Source organism: Kogia breviceps, chromosome 3, assembly GCF_026419965.1.
Source record: "Kogia breviceps isolate mKogBre1 chromosome 3, mKogBre1 haplotype 1, whole genome shotgun sequence".
NCBI lineage: Eukaryota > Metazoa > Chordata > Mammalia > Artiodactyla > Physeteridae > Kogia > Kogia breviceps.
This window is the reverse complement of record NC_081312.1, coordinates 28,877,184-28,894,171: the sequence shown is the minus strand read 5'-3', so window position 1 is coordinate 28,894,171 and position 16,988 is coordinate 28,877,184. Positions and strand designations below refer to the sequence as shown.

The 16,988-nt window shown below is 44.7% G+C and overlaps 2 protein-coding genes across 11 annotated transcripts in view; one reads left to right on the top strand and one right to left on the bottom strand.

Annotated features, from left to right (window-relative positions):
• Positions 1 to 7,803, bottom strand: part of HEATR4 (HEAT repeat containing 4) — a 46,314-nt gene extending 38,511 nt beyond the window's left edge. For 3 of the 4 annotated variants that reach the window (XR_010839497.1, XM_067028174.1, XM_067028172.1), the window contains exon 1: positions 6,856 to 7,803. The gene's annotated coding sequence lies outside the window, so the exon portion shown is untranslated. Of the gene's footprint in view, positions 1 to 6,355; positions 6,468 to 6,855 lie in introns of all 4 variants that reach the window. The other variant, XM_067028173.1, reaches the window with a different exon arrangement.
• LOC131751918 (acyl-coenzyme A thioesterase 1-like) overlaps positions 1 to 16,988 on the top strand; it is a 53,364-nt gene that overhangs the window by 23,336 nt on the left and 13,040 nt on the right. For 5 of the 7 annotated variants that reach the window (XM_067028180.1, XM_067028178.1, XM_067028176.1 and 2 more), the window contains one exon: positions 7,549 to 8,172. In XM_067028180.1, the coding sequence (XP_066884281.1) occupies positions 7,587 to 8,172 (586 nt within the window). In that variant the 5' untranslated portion in view covers positions 7,549 to 7,586. Of the gene's footprint in view, positions 1 to 6,619; positions 6,947 to 7,548; positions 8,173 to 16,988 lie in introns of those variants that run through there. The other 2 variants (XM_059055877.2, XM_067028181.1) reach the window with 2 other exon arrangements.

The following is a 16,988-nucleotide window of genomic DNA, read 5'->3' as shown; positions in this document are numbered from 1 at the left end:
AAGGCAAGTCTCTGGGGCCCCATAGGTAGATGCACTGGACACTTAGGGAAAAGTTTAGGAATACTGGGGCCCTAGGCAATTAAGAGAGGGAAGAAAAGACCTACAAAGAGTTTGGAAGCTCCATATTATCCAAACTTAAATGTTACTTGGACTAACATTGAGGCAGGGTCCCCTCCCAACAAACAGCCCTTAAGAACCAAAAGCAGAGTAGCAGGTTCCAGGTGCTTTTGTGCACTGACAGCATGAGAAATTGAATAAATTGCATCCTACAGTTATTCAAACCTGGCATAACTGCAGATCAGGCCCTGTAATCTGGTAAATAGCAACCACCAGATTATCTCTTGCACTTCTAGGAACTTGGCTAGACAGGCAGGAGTGGGGCTGGAAGGTTTATGCCACATGTGTCCAGTTAAAACCTGATATAAAAATCCAGACTCAAAATGGATGCTATCTCAGAGGTTCCAAATTTAGATCCACTTTTCTGTTTATCTTCCCAGTCCCCTACCCTCACCCCCTGCTCTGTTGCCTTTATTCTGCAGAAATAGTTGAAGTGGGCCAAATAATGCATACTGAAAGGAGAAATATCTTGTTTTCCTTCTGTTACTAAAGCAGTGGAAACTGCCACAGAAGAAAAGGCTGTATACCTTGGCACAGTATCTTCTGAGAGGTTTTTTAAAAAAATATTTATTTATTTAATTTACTTTGGCTGTGCCGGGTCTTAGTTGTGTCATGCGGGGTCTTCATCACAGCATGTGGGATCTTCTTAGTTGCAGCACTCGGGATTTTAGTTGCGGCACGTGGACTTCTTAGTTGCGGCAGGTGGGATCTAGTTCCCTGACCAGGGATGGAACCTGGGCCCCCTGCATTGGGAGTGTGGAGTCTTATCCATTGGACCACCAGGGAAGTCCCATCTTCTGAGAGTTTTAGACAAGTAATACACTCTGATCTACACCCACAGATTCTGAAGTTCTGAGGAAGGGCCCAAGCAGGTACAGTCAGCTTCTGTGACAGTGCTTGTTAGATACAGTTAAAGGACCTTCTGCATCAAGATCACCTGGGAGGGGGGCTTCCCTGGTGGCGCAGTGGTTGAGAATCCGCCTGCCGATGCAGGGGACACGGGTTCTTGCCCCGGTCCGGGAAGATCCCACATGCCGCGGAACAGCTGGGCCCGTGAGCCATGGCCGCTGAGCCTGCGCGTCCGGAGCCTGTGCTCCGCAACAGGAAAGGCCACAGCAGTGAGAGGCCCGCGTACCGCAAAAAAAAAAAAAAAAAAGATCACCTGGGAGTTTGTTAAAATGCAGAATTCCTGTGTCCCACACTCTAGAATATTGATTCAGTAGGCTGCAAGTGAAGCCTGGAGATCTTCATTTTAACAAGCTCTCAGAGGTTTTTATACATATTAAATTTAGAGAAGCCATAGCTCCAAAACGTATCTGTCGGATTTGTGAAGGAAGTTTGGTTAGTGGGGAGAGTGGGATCAGGGAACACAGCCTCTTAACCTGGCTTATTTCAAATATCCTCTGCTGCCTCTTTCATTTTTTTTTTTAAGTTCAGTATTTTTTAAATTAATTAATTAATTTATTTTTTGGCTGTGTTTTATTTTTATTTTATTGGAGTATAGTTGATTAACAATGTTGTGTTAGTTTCAGGTGTACAGCAAAGTGATTCAGTTATACGTATACATATATCTATTCTTTTTCAAATTGTTTTCCCATTTAGGTTGTTAAAGAATATTGAGCAGAGTTCCCTGTGCTATACATTAGGTCCTTGTTGGTTATCTATCTATCTATGTATTTATTTATTTTTAGCTGCATTGGGTCTTCGTTGCTGCCCACAGGCTTTCTCTAGTTGTGGCGAGCGGGGACTACTCTTCGTTACAGTGCACGGGCTTCTCATTGCGGTGGTTTCTCTTGTTGCAGAGCACGAGCTCTAGGTGCACAGTCTTCAGTAGTTGTGGCACGTGGACTTCAGTAGTGGTGCACAGGCTCTAGAGCACAGGCTCAGTAGTTGTGGCACGCGGGCTTAGTTGCTCTTTGGCATGTGGGATCCTCCCAGACCAGGGCTCGAACCCGTGTGCCCTGCATTGGCAGGTGGATTCTTAACCACTGCGCCACCAGGGAGGTCCCTGCTGCCTCTTTCTTAAGAGAAAGTTCCCTTCATTTTTTTCCCCCTCTACTTTCTTTTTTCTTTCTTTCTTTTTTTCTTTTGGCATGCCCAGTGGCTTGGGGGATTTTAGTTCCCATACCAGGGATTGAACCTGGGCCACAGCAGTGAAAGTCCTAACCACTGGACTGCCAGGGAATTCCCTCCCCTCTACTTTCTAATTCCCATTCTTTGCCATGCACTCATACGGATATACTGCTGTCTCATGACATTACTCTGGAAGTGCTGCCATAAAGATAATCTGTTACAACTCTTTTATATTAGGTTTCAAAACTAAGGTCCGGAGAGCAGACATGTGCCTAAGGTCACAGTACTGCTTAGTACCTGAAGCAACACACTAACACTTTGACACTTAATCCAAAATATTTTCAACTACTTCTGTCTGCCTCTCATCATTCATCTGATGCTAATAAGCTCCTTTCACATACTGATGAAGCAGCAGTGTTTTGAAATTACCTTCAAAGTGGCTTCCCACACACAGTCTTCAAAGGGAAGCAAGCTTCTTCCATCTTAAACCTTCCTTAAGTGTTTTAGGTTCCAAATCTGCTTATATTGGTTACTAGGCAGCCACCTCTTTAGAATTCCATGAGTATACTCAGAGAACCTGTGGGTTCAATCAGGAGTATCTTCAGCTATTTATTAAATTTCCTTCTTTGTAAATTGAGCTTTGGAAGTTGCACTGTATTTACTGATTGGTGGCAAACTGGATTTCTTGGTCATCCTTTGAAAAATAAATCTCTAGGTCTATGCAGCTCAATGTGTCCCCCCCCCCCCCCCCCCCGCTGCCCCATTCGTTCATAAGTCCTGCTGAGAAAGAGACAGAGCAAGGGAACACACGAACACCCAGCTCTGGCATGCTTCAGACCACCAGGTTGATAGAACAAACGGTAAAGCAGAACGAGTGTCTTTGGGACCTTTCCCATTCCCCTTTCATCTCTGCCCCTGCTTAATCTCCTTCCTTCACACAGTTCAGTTCCATCTCCCCTGCTTCCCAAACTTTGGCTAGGTTGTCAGCCAATAACACTATTTTTTTTTTTTTTTTTTTTTTTTACAAGGGGACTCTTCAAGTCCTATATTTTTAATAATAAAATTCTAGGCCTACAGAATACTGGTCTTCAGGCTTCCCCTTGTGAAAAGAACTAATTTGTCCTGACAGTAAAGAAGATTTCTGGCCATAAAGTTCTGTCTGTCTTGTTGATCTGGGGCTGTGCTATTCAGGTGGTCACCATCTCTTGCTGACCAACCTAAGCACTAACTTTAGTGCCCGAGCTCAATTTGTGCTCAGACCCTGGGTCCCTCACAAAAGAGTGAAAGGACATGTTCTCTGCGATGAAATGAATGAAAGAATTTAAAAATTAAATATTAAAACACTGGTTAAGGCTCCTCAAGAAATTAAAATTACCATGTGATCCAGCACTTCCATTTCTGGGTATATACCCAAAGAATTGAAAGCAGAGGCTCATACAGATGTTTGTATGCCCATGCTCATAGCATATTCACAACAGCCAAAAGGTGGAAGCAACCTAAATGTCCATTGATGGATGAATGGATAAACAAAATGTGGTATATACATACAATAGAATATTATGCACCTTTAAAAAGGAATAAAATGCCGATACATGCTACATGTATGGGTGAACCTGGAAGACATTATGCAAAGTGAAATAAGCCAGATGCAAAAGGACAAATACTGTATGATTTCACTTATCTAAGGTACTTAGGATAGTCAAATAATAGCTCCAGAAAGTGGAATAATGATGTCCAAGGGGCTGTGGTGGAGAGGGAGGAATGAGGAGTTGTTTAATAGGTACAGAATTTCAGTTTGGGTGATGAAAAAGGAGATAGGGTTAAAGGTTGCACAACAATGTGAATGTACTTAGGTAACTATGCATTTTAAAATGGTAAATTTTATCTTTGTATATTACCACAGTTTAAAAAAACCAACCCTGTTTAATTATAAAAGCCATGTGTTTTTTGGTGATAGAAATTCTGCACAAAGAAGAAAATTAGAACTACTCATGGGGGCTTCCCTGGTGGCGCAGTGGTTGAGAATCTGCCTGCCAATGCAGGGGACACGGGTTCGAGCCCTGGTCCGGGAAGATCCCACATGCTGCGGAGCAACTAAGCCTGTGAGCCACAACTACTGAGCCTGCGTCTCTGGAGCCTGTGCTAAGTAACAAGAGAGGCTGCGATAGCGAGACCTGTGAACCGCGATGAAGAGCAGCCCCCACTTGCCGCAACTAGAGAAAGCTCTCACAGAGAAACAAAGACCCAACACAGACATAAATAAATAAATGTTTTTTTAAAAAAAACTACTCATGATACCCCAAAGCCTAAGAGACAACAGTTTAGGGTAGCTTTCTACTAGTCTTTTTTTTTTTTTTTTAATGTTTATATATATATATATATATATATATATATATATATATATATATATATATATATATATTTAAGTTCTACAAACTGTTCTCTACCTGCTTTCAATGTCATGAAAATTTCCTCATTATATTCTTCTGCTATATCATTTTTAATGGCTACATCTCTTCTGTTGTATTACTGCATCACAATTAAATTGACTAAACCAAATTTATGTTGCTAGTTTCTTTTTCCTCTATTAAAACAACGATATGGTAAACATTGTTATAGCCAAATATTTACACACATTTATGAATGTTTATTTAGGCAGAGTTTCTAGTAGTGGAATTGTGAGTCAAAGAGAATGCATCTTTTAAATATTTTTAACCAGGTTGCTCTGAAAAGGTCATGCCAGTGTATATAACCACCACCAACAGTATATGGATGTCTGTTTCCCAAATCTTCTCAACTAGGACATCATCATGTGAGAGACAAAGCATAATGGTTCAGAGCACAGGCTCTGGAATTGGATTGCAAAGGTATAAATCCTAGCATTTCCACTTTCTAGCTGTGTGATCTTTGGCAAATCAATTCACCTCTCTGGGCCTTAATTTTCTCATAAGGTTCTTGTAAGGATTAAGAGTTAGCTATTATTATTTACCGTCTTTAGTTTGAGTCTCTTGTGCACAAAATACACTGTGAAGTATTCCACAGAACCAGTACAAAAGTAATTAGAGCTAAAGGGAGTTGCGTGATTAATGACCAGCAGGACAGGAGAATATTTGAAACTAGGTAAAAAGTCTTGTCTGGGAAGCTCGTGGGGGTGGCCTTATTAGGAGCAGAGGCAAACAAAGGTTTTGTGGGCTTGAAGTTATACAATTTGCAGGTTTCTCTAATAGAAAGGATATGAATTCATGAATGTAAAACAAGTACAAGGCCTTGGAAGGGTCCTGCAGTTAAGTCTGATGAAAAATTCACCACTGGATGGAAACCATAGCTTATGAAATAGTGGGAAAAGGTGAGCAGTCCAGGGCGAGAGGGAGATAACTTTTGCCTAAATGGAGCAATATAAGAGTCCAGATAACAAAATAACTACTATTACCTCATTTGGCTGTTTTTACACCCATAAGGAATGAAAGTGAGGTCACACAGCTAGTAAGATGCCAGGCCCCTTAGTTGTGGAATGGTGTGTAAAAATAATCATAATAGACAAATAACATACAAGCAAAACACCATGGTGCACATTTTCTTTTTCTTTTTGGCTGTGCTGCACAGCATGGAGAACTTCCCCTAACAGGGATTGAACTCATGCCCCCTGCATTGGAAGGGCAGTGTCTTAACCACTGGACCGCCAGGGAGGTCCTTTTTTTTTTTTTTTTTTTTTTTTAATGGTGCACATTTTAAAAGAAAAGACCTATGATTATTAGCTGATGTGAATTACTCAACAAAGTGACAAAACTCAATTCCAGTACACTCCTCTGGCTATTAATGTTATCGAACATAAGTCCATGTGCCTGACGCACAGTGAGGCCAAACAATACCAAAACGTTGGAGTTTGGAACAGAGAAAGGATTATTGCAGGGCCATGCAAGGAGATTGGTGGCTCATGCCTTAAAAATCTCAAACTCCCCTAAAGTTTTCAGCAAAGGCCTTTTATAGGAAAGGTGGAGGGGGCGTGGTTGTTGCAAACTTCTTGATGTTAGATCCTTTTTTTAAAAAAAAAAATTATGTATTTATTTAGTCTGCGCCGGGTCTTAGTTGCGGCATGCTTGCGGGATCTAGTTCCCCGACCAGGGATCGAACCCCGGCCCCCTGCATTGGGAGCGGGGAGTCTTACCCACTGGACCACCAGGGATGTCCCAGATCCTTTGTTCTTGAGGTCAGGTCAGTTCAAGGTCAGGTAAAGATGTTCTCATAAATCTCCACCAAATGTTATTCTCTGTTCCGGCCTGAAAGGGCAAGGTCCCAAGGCACAACTTTCACCCTCAGGGCCGGGTCCCCAGACCCTGCCCAGCCGTCATCACTGAGGGAGCAAGATGTCCAGGACTCTCAACTGGCCCTCAGGCCGCCCAAAAGGCGGGCGTCAGGTCCCACAGACTGCAACCCAGGCCGACTACCGCTGCCATTAATTATGTCGCAGAGACGGGCATGGGGGAGAGGTTCACCACTGCCTCAAGGCCTGGGCCCCGCCAGTGGGCAGCCTTGGCAAGGGCTCTGAAGACCTACAGGACACAGCCCCCAGCCTGTCCTGGGGCTCCCCAGCGCACCTGCTGGCAGGAGGCTGCGGAGGGCCTGGAGGGCCCCAGGGAGAAGGCCGTGATCTGATCCACCTCTTACCTCACTCTCCGCTGGAGGACCACCGCCGGTCGGAAAGTTGGAGCAGGACCGCTAATCGCCTCTCTAACCTTCCCGCTTTGGGGTTCTCACGGTAACCGGTCGCCCAGGGTAACTGCGTGCAGCAACGGCTGCGCGCCAAAGGCTGCTCGTTGGCCCGCTCCACCACAGGATCCCGGGCAGGCTGAGGGGCTCGGTCCCGCCGAGGGGCTGGCGTTGCCTCAGCTGCCGTCTGCCTTAGCAGCTGGGCTGGGGGCGGGGGCAGAAACCGGGGTCGCCCCGGTCGGCCCGGGGCCCGCGTCGGAGCCAATTGGGCGGCTGGCTGCAGGAGGCGGTGGCGGCCGCACGCTCCTACATCATGGAGGCCCCGGGGTCCGGCCTGCGCGCCCTGCCCTATTACATTAATTTTGGAGACTGGACACTGTTAAGTGCCAGGTTCCTTCAGGGGCAGCCCAGTCCAGCCCACACTGCACGAGCCAAAGAGCTTTTGAGAGGCAAAACTAGGAAATTTTTTCCCAACATAAAGTTCCTGTGTGTCTGCTTTCGCTCTTGCTTTTAAAGGTCGGCCACTGTTTGGCAGGACTTGGAGGCCCTCCGAAGAGTTATAGCAGGCTGCTCGGCCCCATTAGGCCTTAGGCTGCAGATAGGCAGCCTGTCGCTAGAGGGACTCTAACTAGTTTCTAACTTTCTTCACAGCCCTCTGCAGTTGACCCGAGATCTGAAAAAGGCGCAAAATGGTGGTCTCATTTCCGGCTCTCTTGCGACCCTTCCGACTCTGTCGATGGGACCCGACACCCTGGGCGCGGTTGGCAGGGCCTACAAAGCTGAGGACCGGTGACACAAACTCTTGGGCCCCTGCCAGGATGGCGGTGACAGTGACGCTGGAGCCTGCAGGCCGCTGCCGCTGGGACCAGCCGGTGCGCATCGCCGTGCGCGGCCTGGCCCCGGGGCAGCCGGTCACGCTGCGCGCGTCCTTGCGCGACGAGAAGGGCGCGCTCTTCCGAGCCCACGCGCGCTACTGCGCCGACGCCCAAGGCCAGCTGGACCTGGGGCGCGCGCCCTCGCTGGGCGGCAGCTTCACGGGCCTCGAGCCCATGGGGCTCCTCTGGGCTCTGGAGCCCGAAAAGCCCTTGCTGCGGCTGGTGAAGCGGGACGTGCAGACGCCCTTCGCCGTGGAGCTGGAGGTGCTCGATGGCCACGACCCGGAGGCGGGAGGGCTCCTGGGCCGGGCGGTGCACGAGCGCGACTTCCTGGCGCCGGGGGTGCGGCGCGAGCCCGTGCGCTCGGGCCGGGTGCGCGCCACGCTCTTCTTGCCGCCGGGTAAGCCCCCTGCTTCCCTGTTTGTCTTGTCTGTGAGAGAGAGGCACTAAGTAGGTAGCTCCCAACATTCCGAAGGTCTGTGGGGCCTGAAAATTTCGAGGAGACAAGAATGGAACGTAAGGCCGGCTGGGGAGGTGGCTCTGCTGCTCCAAGACAGAGGTCAGAACGAAGACATTTCAAGGAAAGGGTAAAGACAGTTGTAATTAAAAAAAAAAAAAAAGTATAAGGAGTTTCCAGTTTTTAAAGCTTTCTTTCTAAAGTTTCTCAGTTTTACAACTTTGCTTCTAACTCCCAGAGTATATTAAGATTTAAGAAAATTACCGTGAAGGAAGAAGTCCTCTTGCTATCCACTGGAAATCTTCTGAATTATTGGTTAATTTTGCCATTACATAAAAAGCAACAGGCCAATGAAAAAGTTAAAAGATGCTTACCCTGATTAGGATCAGGGAAATGCAAAGTAAAACTAAACACTACACTCAACACCCTCAAAATTTATAAGTCTAACATTACCAGTTTTTGACCAGTATGTGGAAGAAAAGGAACTTCCATACACTGCTAAAAGGAACACAATTGGGGCTTCCCTGGTGGCGCAGTGGTTAAGAATATACCTGCCAATGTAGGGGACACGGGTTCAAGCCCTGGTCCGGGAAGATCCCACATGCTGCCAAGCAACCAAGCCTGTGCACCACAACTACTGAGCCTGCGCTCTAGAGCCCGTGAGCCACAACTACTGAAGCTTGCGCTCCACAACAAGAGAAGCCACCACGTTGAGAAGCCCATGCACTGCAAAGAGTAACCCCTGCTCACCACAACTAGAGAAAGCCTGCCAGCAGTATCAAAGACCCAACACAGCCAAAAATAAATAAATAAAATAATTTTTTAAAAAAAGGAACACAATTATTCATCTACTCTGAAAAAAATTGCTTTTACTTAGAACGTTGGCTGTCATTCTACTCCTGGTGCACCAATAGGTATTTATGTTTGTAAGAGCAAAAACAACTGGAAACAGCCTAAATGTCCATCAGCAATAAAACTGATTAATAAATTGAGGTATATTTATAGCACAAAAGTGATTGAACTATAGTCACAAGAATCAAGGGACTTCCCTGGTGGTTCAGTGGTTAAGAATCCGCCTTCCAATGCAGGGGACGTGGGTTCGATCCCTGCTGAGGGAACTAAGATCCCACATGCCGCAGGGCAACTAAGCCCGCGTGCCACAGCAACTAAGACCCCACGCAGCCATAAATAAATATTTTTTAAAAACCAAGAATCAAAATGGATGAACCTCAAAGACAGTGTTGACGGAAACATCAAGTCCCCAAAGAACACTTTCAGTATCATTACATTCAGATAAAATTCAAAAAATAGGCAAAATAAACAAAATGCCATTTAAGGAATACTTACAAGTAGTAAGACTGTAAAGAAAATCAAGAGATTGATAAAATTCAGAATAGTGGAAAGTAAGGGAAGGGGAACAGGTACTGACAGGGCTTTGATGGTTAGTACTGAATTATTAAAGTTCGTATAAAGTATTTGCCTTATAAATAGTCCTTAAACTTCGCACATTAAATACAAACTTTTAATGTAAATAGTGAAAATGTGACATAACTAGACATACACAGTAGGTAGCTTTTTGAGTCTAGCGTAATGTATTTGAGATTCATTCCTGTTGCTCCATATATCAGTAGTTCCTTCTTCTTGTGTCTTAGAAGTTTCCCATTAGATGGATGTGGCACAGTTTGTTTATTCTTTCGCCAGTTGGAGGACATTTGGGTTTCAAGTCTTTGGAGATTAAGAATAAAGTCACTGGAAACGCTTGCATCCAAGTTTAAGTTTTCATTTTTCTTGGGTAAATACCAGGGAGGGAGATTGCTGGGTCATAACCTAAGTGTATGTTTAACTTTATAAGAAACTGTAAGCTGTTTTCCAAAGTGATTGTATCATTTTGCATCCCCACTGTTGCCCTTAAAAATAAAAGTTAGTCATTTGGCTAACAAAAATGGGTTAATTTGGGAATAGCAGAGAATTGCAAATTGGAACAAGCAAGCTAAGGCAAAAGCCATAGGCAAGTGCAACAAAGCAAAGAACGCTATTTTATAGAGAAAAAGGAGGAAGCTGGGAGGGGTTGTTTTGAACAAAAGTCCATCAGAGAAAAGAGAGTTTGGGATAATGGTGATTTTTCATTGCTGAGTTGCTATGGTAGTCAGTTTCTTGGAGGGGAGGCCATTTACATCTTTTGCTGTTGGGGCCTGTAGTTGATGATTCTTTCCTGTTGATGATCCTTCTGTTGTGATCTGTAATTGACAATTCTTCCTATAATTGACATGGAGTGGTACTGCAGGAGAGCTCCCTAGTTCTGTCCTCCTTATTCCATTGTAGTGAGGTTTCCCTTCATTAGTTTTCACATTTCTCCCTTTTAATCACGATCTTTCTCCAAAACCATCGATGATCAAGAATCACGGGAGTGGCTTTTTGTCCTTCTGTGTCAGGAAGGACCTTTCCTGGGTGTCATGTCCCTTGTTAGAGGGCAACTGCACAGAGTGGAAACCTATTGAGGTCACATTTGAGTAACAAGGAGGGGTAGGAGGGAGAACTTTCAGGAACTTTCCATCTATAGTCCATATTTCTCAAGACCCTAAGAACTAGAGATCATCTCTTTTGGTATATATCATTTTTATAGAGGTTTCACAGGAAACAAGTATAGAATCAAAAGTAACATGACAATTCCAAATTGTATGATGGTTCTAAACCAGGATCCTAGGCCTGAAGATAGCCAACTGAACAAATATTTATTGGCACTTATTCTGATTTTGGGGAGAAAAGTTCTCCCTACTGAGGCGAACCCAGAGCCATGGATGCCTCCTGGAAGTCCCCATTTAAAGCAACCGGGAAACCAAAATAGACTAGTGAATACAACAAAGGCACAGTCAATCTAAAACAATTAACCAAGTGCATTCAGGAAGGTACAGTGCAGGCATAAACATGAGGCAACAGCTAATGAACCTTTCATGAAGATAGCAAAACTTCAAAGACATTTAAAAACAGTATTCTTACCTTAAAAGAATCATTTGTAACCAAATGTGTTATTAGTGGCATAGCATGTGAGGTTTCAAGTTCAGTTACCCTGAATTTGGATAAGAATCCAGAGTCAGTTAATAGTCCAGATGAAAAGACTAATGTGAATCCTGAACTTTCTAACAGTACTGGCCCTGACATCTTAGCAAAACTGTCTGGTCAGATGTCATGTGCTTCAATTCTGGGAAATCTTTACTTTCAGGTCATCCTATGATGTGAGGTCCAGTGAGGGTTTGGTGCTTTTATTAGATGTATCATGTGAAATGAAGAGTCTGCTCTCTGAAGTTTGGCAGCACAAGGGTTGATTAGCAGTACTTGAAAGGGGCCTTCCCAGTGGGGTTAAAAAAGTCTTTCTGGAGGTGTCTTTTTCAAGAGGAAATCTCCAGAATACAAGGTATGATGCTTAAGGTCTTCATCTCCTGGGATTGCTCTGTGACAAGATTGCTCTACCAAAGCATGATTATTTTTAATGGAAGCAACGAGGTCTTTACAGTATGAAATATACCTCCTTTTATCAGCTGTGAATCAAAAGAGGCTGGGGCCAGGTGAATTGGATGTCTTGGGACTATCTCAAAGGGTGAGAGTTTATGAGTTCCAAAGGGAGTGAATCTGAGATTTAGAAGGACCAACAGCAATGCTTTTGGCCAAGGTATTTGGAGGGTTTGTACGAATTTTGCCAATTGAGTCTTTTTTTAAAAAAAATTTATTTATTTGTTGGCTGCATTGTGTCTTAGTTGCGGCACTTGGGATCTTTGTTGTGGCATGCAGACTTCTTAGTTGCAGCATGTGTACTGTTAGTTGTGGCATGCATTCGGGATCTAGTTCCCTGACCAGGGATTGAATCCCTGCCCCCTGTATTGAGAACGCGGAGTCTTACCCCCTGGGCCACCAGGGAAGTCCTGCCAATTGACTCTTTGTTGTTGTTGTTTGTTTGTTTTTTTGGCTGTGTTGGGTGTTTGTTGCAGGCTCTAGAGCGCAGGCTCAGTAGTTGTGGTGCACGGGCTTAGTTGCTCTGCGGCATGTGGGAATTTCTGGTAAGACCAGATTGTTGTTTTATATAGGGGCCGGGTCATATGAAAAAATTTGGAATCCAATTTTGACAGTTGACAGCTAGCCTGAGAAAACCTCATAATTGGCACTTAATTTTAGGTTTCGGGTAGTACAGGATGCCCCAGATCTACTTGGAACCAAATGTAGTCCTTCTTCCATAATCAGGTGTCCTAAATATCCAACTTGCATTAGAGCAAACTGCAATTTTTCTTTGGAGACTTTGTGTCCCTTGAAGGCCAAAGTTTTAACAGGTGGATGCTGTCTTCCCATGAAGAGTTTGTTTTTTTTTTTTTTTTCCTGAGGTACGCGGGCCTCTCACTGTTGTGGCCTCTCCCGTTGTACAGCACAGGCTCCAGACGCGCAGGCTCAGCGGCCATGGCTCACAGGCCTAGCCGCTCAGCGGCATGTGGGATCTTCCCGGACCCGGGCACGAACCCGTGTCCCCTGCATCGGCAGGCAGACTCTCAACCACTGCGCCACCAGGGAAGCCCCCCATGAAGAGTTTTGAGGCGAGCAGAGAAGCAAATCATCTGTGTATTGTGACAAAGTAGAGCCTGCAGAAACGTTCCTATCACCCCAATCAGCTTTCAAGACTTGTGAAAAGTAGGAGGGACTCTCTGTGAAAACCTGGGGCATTACTGTCCAGGTGTATTGCCTTTCTTCCCAAGTGAAAGCATGTATTGGCTAGGCTAGGCTCGTCAATTAAAATACTAAAGAATGCACTGTATAAATCAGTTACAGTGAAAAAGTTGCTGGGACTAGATGTCAGTAGTGTGTGTGGGTTAGGAGCAGCAAGGTGTCAAGGGGTGACAGTGTTTATTGCTTCTAAGTCCTGGACAAACCTCCTGGCCCAGCCATTGGGTTTTCTCACAGCTAAAATAGGGGTGTTCCAGGGACTAGTACAGGGGATAATGAAGCCCTGAGGATTGTAATCCTCTATTATGGGTTTGATACCTTGCAGGGATTCTTTATTTCTAGGGTACTGATTAATTTTGGGAGAGGTTTTGAGAGATCTGTTTGAATGTTGATAGGAGTTGCACTGTGGATTCCTCCAATATCACTTGAAATTTTGCCTGTAAAGAGGATGATGTCAATCAGGACAATTGATCAGTGTCTCCCAGATTCAGTTACCGTGCCATCAGTAATGGCGCCAATAAAGGATGTCAAAGAGTCATTTAATTCACTTGGTTGGCTATTTTGATTGCTACTGTCAAATTCCAGAATTATTTCCCTGTTGTGGGATAGAGAAATTCCAGTATAAGCCTTTTCTGAGTCTCAGCCTAATAAATGAATAGGGACAGAGAAACTCAGGAGAAAAGGGTGTATATCTGTCAAGGGCCTATACAAAAGGGAATAGGTTCAGAGACGGGAACTTCTTGAGATTCATTAGAGAGCCCCACAAATTGAACTATTTTAAAACTCCAAAGCAGGGGCTGCTTTATAGCAGTGGGGTTGAGCATGGAGAGTGTAGCTCCGGTGTGTCATTAAGGACAGAGAGAGCTTCATCCCCAATCTGGAGAAATGTTTCTCCAAGTGGATTAAGAAGGAGGGTTGGGAAGGGCCCCTGTAGTTCCTCAGAGCCCCGTCATTGGAAATTAGGAGGACATTGGAAAGGCTGGCTAGAGGCCAGCCTTTAGTGCTGGCCTTTAGTGCTCTAGCCTCCAGGCACCTGGAGCACTAATATTTGTAAAAATCTTTTACAATATCTGGGCTCTTTGCAATAATAGAAAAAACTAGGAGGGATTTTGCCTGTTTAGGGGACTTCATTTGCCAGAATTGAAAATTAAGAAGTCTAGTAGTCTTTCTTTTAGGTGACTCATCTAGGGTGCGAGTGAGATGATTTGCCAGATTAACTGAATCTGGAGTGGACATAGTTTCCCATTCCACCCTGCTTGTTTTAACTAAAAGAGGAAGATCCTGGCTCAGCACATAAATACACATAGAGTCAAAGGCTACCTGAGTGGATTCACCATGTGAAGGAAGACCAGAATTTGCTTTGAAGACAATCTGAAATCAATTCTACTAGTCATGAACAGGTTCATCAGATTTTTGTGTGTGCAAGCCTGAATTTTGCTCCAATCAGTAGTTTTAGGAAAAGCTACTGTAATTGCTCGGTAGAGATTTTCAGCAAGTATTCTAGCATTTTGCCAAAAGTTAGGGGTTTGTTTTTCCAAATCCTGTTCAGGATGTTCTCATCGGGGAAGCTTCATCCAGCATTTGGGTTGACCCTCACCAACAAGCAGGTGGACTAACTGATAGAAATCTAAGCAACCAGCTTGGTAAGTTTGAATAACTGTGTTAAACTCTTCAGCCAACCTATGAGGGTCCTCAGTTACTTTAAAAACTCTTCAGCTATGGCTCCCAATTTGGCTTTAGTCCAGGGAACATAAGAAATTTGGGGTTGGGGCTTCCCTGGTGGCACAGTGGTTAAGAATCTGCCTGCCAATGCTGGGGACACGGCTTCAGGCCCTGGCCTGGGAGGATCCTACATGCCGCAGAGCAACTGGGCCTGTGCGCCACAGCTATTGAGCCTGTGCTCTGGAGCCCGCAAGCCACAACTGCTGAGCCCACGTGCCGTAACTGCTGAGGCCTGTGCACCTGGAACCCGTGCTCTGCAGCAAGAGAGGCCACCGCAGTGGGAGGCCTGCGCACCGCAACGAGGAGTGGCCCCCACTCACCACAGCTGGAGAAAGCCTGCACACAGCACCAAAGACCCAACACAGCCAAAAATAAATAAATTTATTTAAAAAAAAAGAAATTTGGGGTTGACTTGGGTCCTCAGAAGACATAATTTTACAGGGGCAGATTCTGATAGGTTCAGAGGAGGAGGGAGTAGAGAGAAGTTCAGGGAAAAAGGGAAACTCAGCGAGAGCATTAGAATGGGGAAACTGAGGCATAGAGGAGGTGGAGGCAGTGCAGCAGGGAAGGAGGGGAGTGGCATTAGAGGTGGGGCCTGAACACAGTAAGGTGGCTGCCATGTGCATGGAGTCAAAGAAGGGGAGAGGGAAAGAGAGGCCTCAGAAGACTTTTGACTTCTTTAGTTTGTTTGCCTCAGTTAACTTAGAAATTGTAATTTGCAGAGAGGTAATTTTACATTCCCAATATTGTTTGGAAGCCTCAAAATGCCAATTAAAATGGGTGTCCAATTCAGTTTTAAGAAAAGTAAGTAGGACCTCCCTGGTGCCACAGTGGTTTAGAGTCTGCCTGCCAATGCAGGGGACACGGGTTTGAGCCCTGGTCTGGGAAGATTCCCACATGCTGTGGAGCAACTAAGCCCATGTACCTCAACTACTGAGCCTGTGCTCTAGAGCCTGTGAGCCACAGCTACTGAGCCCATGCACCACAACTGCTGAAGCCCCGGCACCTAGAGCCCGTGCTCTGCACCAAGAGAGTAGCCACCACAGTGAGAAGCCCGTGCACCACAATGAAGAGTAGACCCCGCTCACCCCAAGTGAAGAAAGCCCACGTACAGCAATGAAGACCCAACACAGACAAAAATAAATAATTTATTTTTTAAAAAAGAAAGAAAAGTAAGTTTGGGGAGCTCAAAATTCCCCATCATGTCGATTGGTGTTCTAAATTATGTTTCTTAGGGCTGTCCATTTAGTTAGAAATGCACATGAGGAGGGACCAAAGTTTTTAAACATAAAACCAGCTGGAGTCCCAGAAGCGGGGTCATCATCAAAGCATTTTGATGACTGGGATCCCATTTCTTAAAGGTTTTTCTCTAGAGCAAAAAGAAAAATTCCTAAACAGCACAGTCCCAATAGGAATAGCCCAGTTCCTAAAGAAATCAGACCCAAGGCTAAAGGAATAAAGGACAAAGCCTTTTTTAAAAAAATTGGAGTATAATTGCTTTACAATGCTGTGTTACTTTCTGCTGTACAATGAAGTGAATCAGCTATATGTATACCTATATCCCCTCCCTCTTGGACCTCCCTCCCACCCACCCTTCCCACCCATCTAGGTTATCACAGAACACCGAGCTGAGCTTCCTGTGCTATACAGCAGGTTCCCACTAGCTAGCTATTTTACAAATGGTAGTGTATTTATGTCAAACCTAATCTCCCAATTCATCCCACCCTCTCCTTCCCCCGCCCCATGTCCACATGTCCATTCTCTACGTCTGCATCTCTATTCCTGCCCTGCAAATCTGTACCATTTTTCAAGATTCCACATATGTGTGTTAATATACAATATTTGTTTTTCTCTCTGGATTACTTCACTCTGTATGACAGACTCTAGGTCTATCCACATCTCTACAAATGACCCAGTTTCATTCCTTTTTATGGCTGAGTAATATTCCATTATATATATGTACCACATCTTCTTTATCCATTCATCTGCCATTAGACATTTAGATTGTTTCCATGTCCTGGCTATTGTAAATAGTGCAGCAGTGAACATTGGGGTACATGTGTCCTTTTGAATTATGGTTTTCTCAGGGTATATGCCCAGTAGTGGGATTGCTGGATCATATGGTAGTTCTATTTTTAGTTTTCTGAGGAACCTCCATACTGTTCTTCATAGTGGCTGTATCAATTTACACTCCCACCAACAGTGCAAAAGGCTTCCCTTTTCTCCACACCCTCTCCAGCATTTATTGTTTGTAGATTTTTTGATGATGGCCATTCTGACCTGTGTGAGGTGATACCTCATTGTAGTTTTGATTTGTGTTTCTCTAATAATTA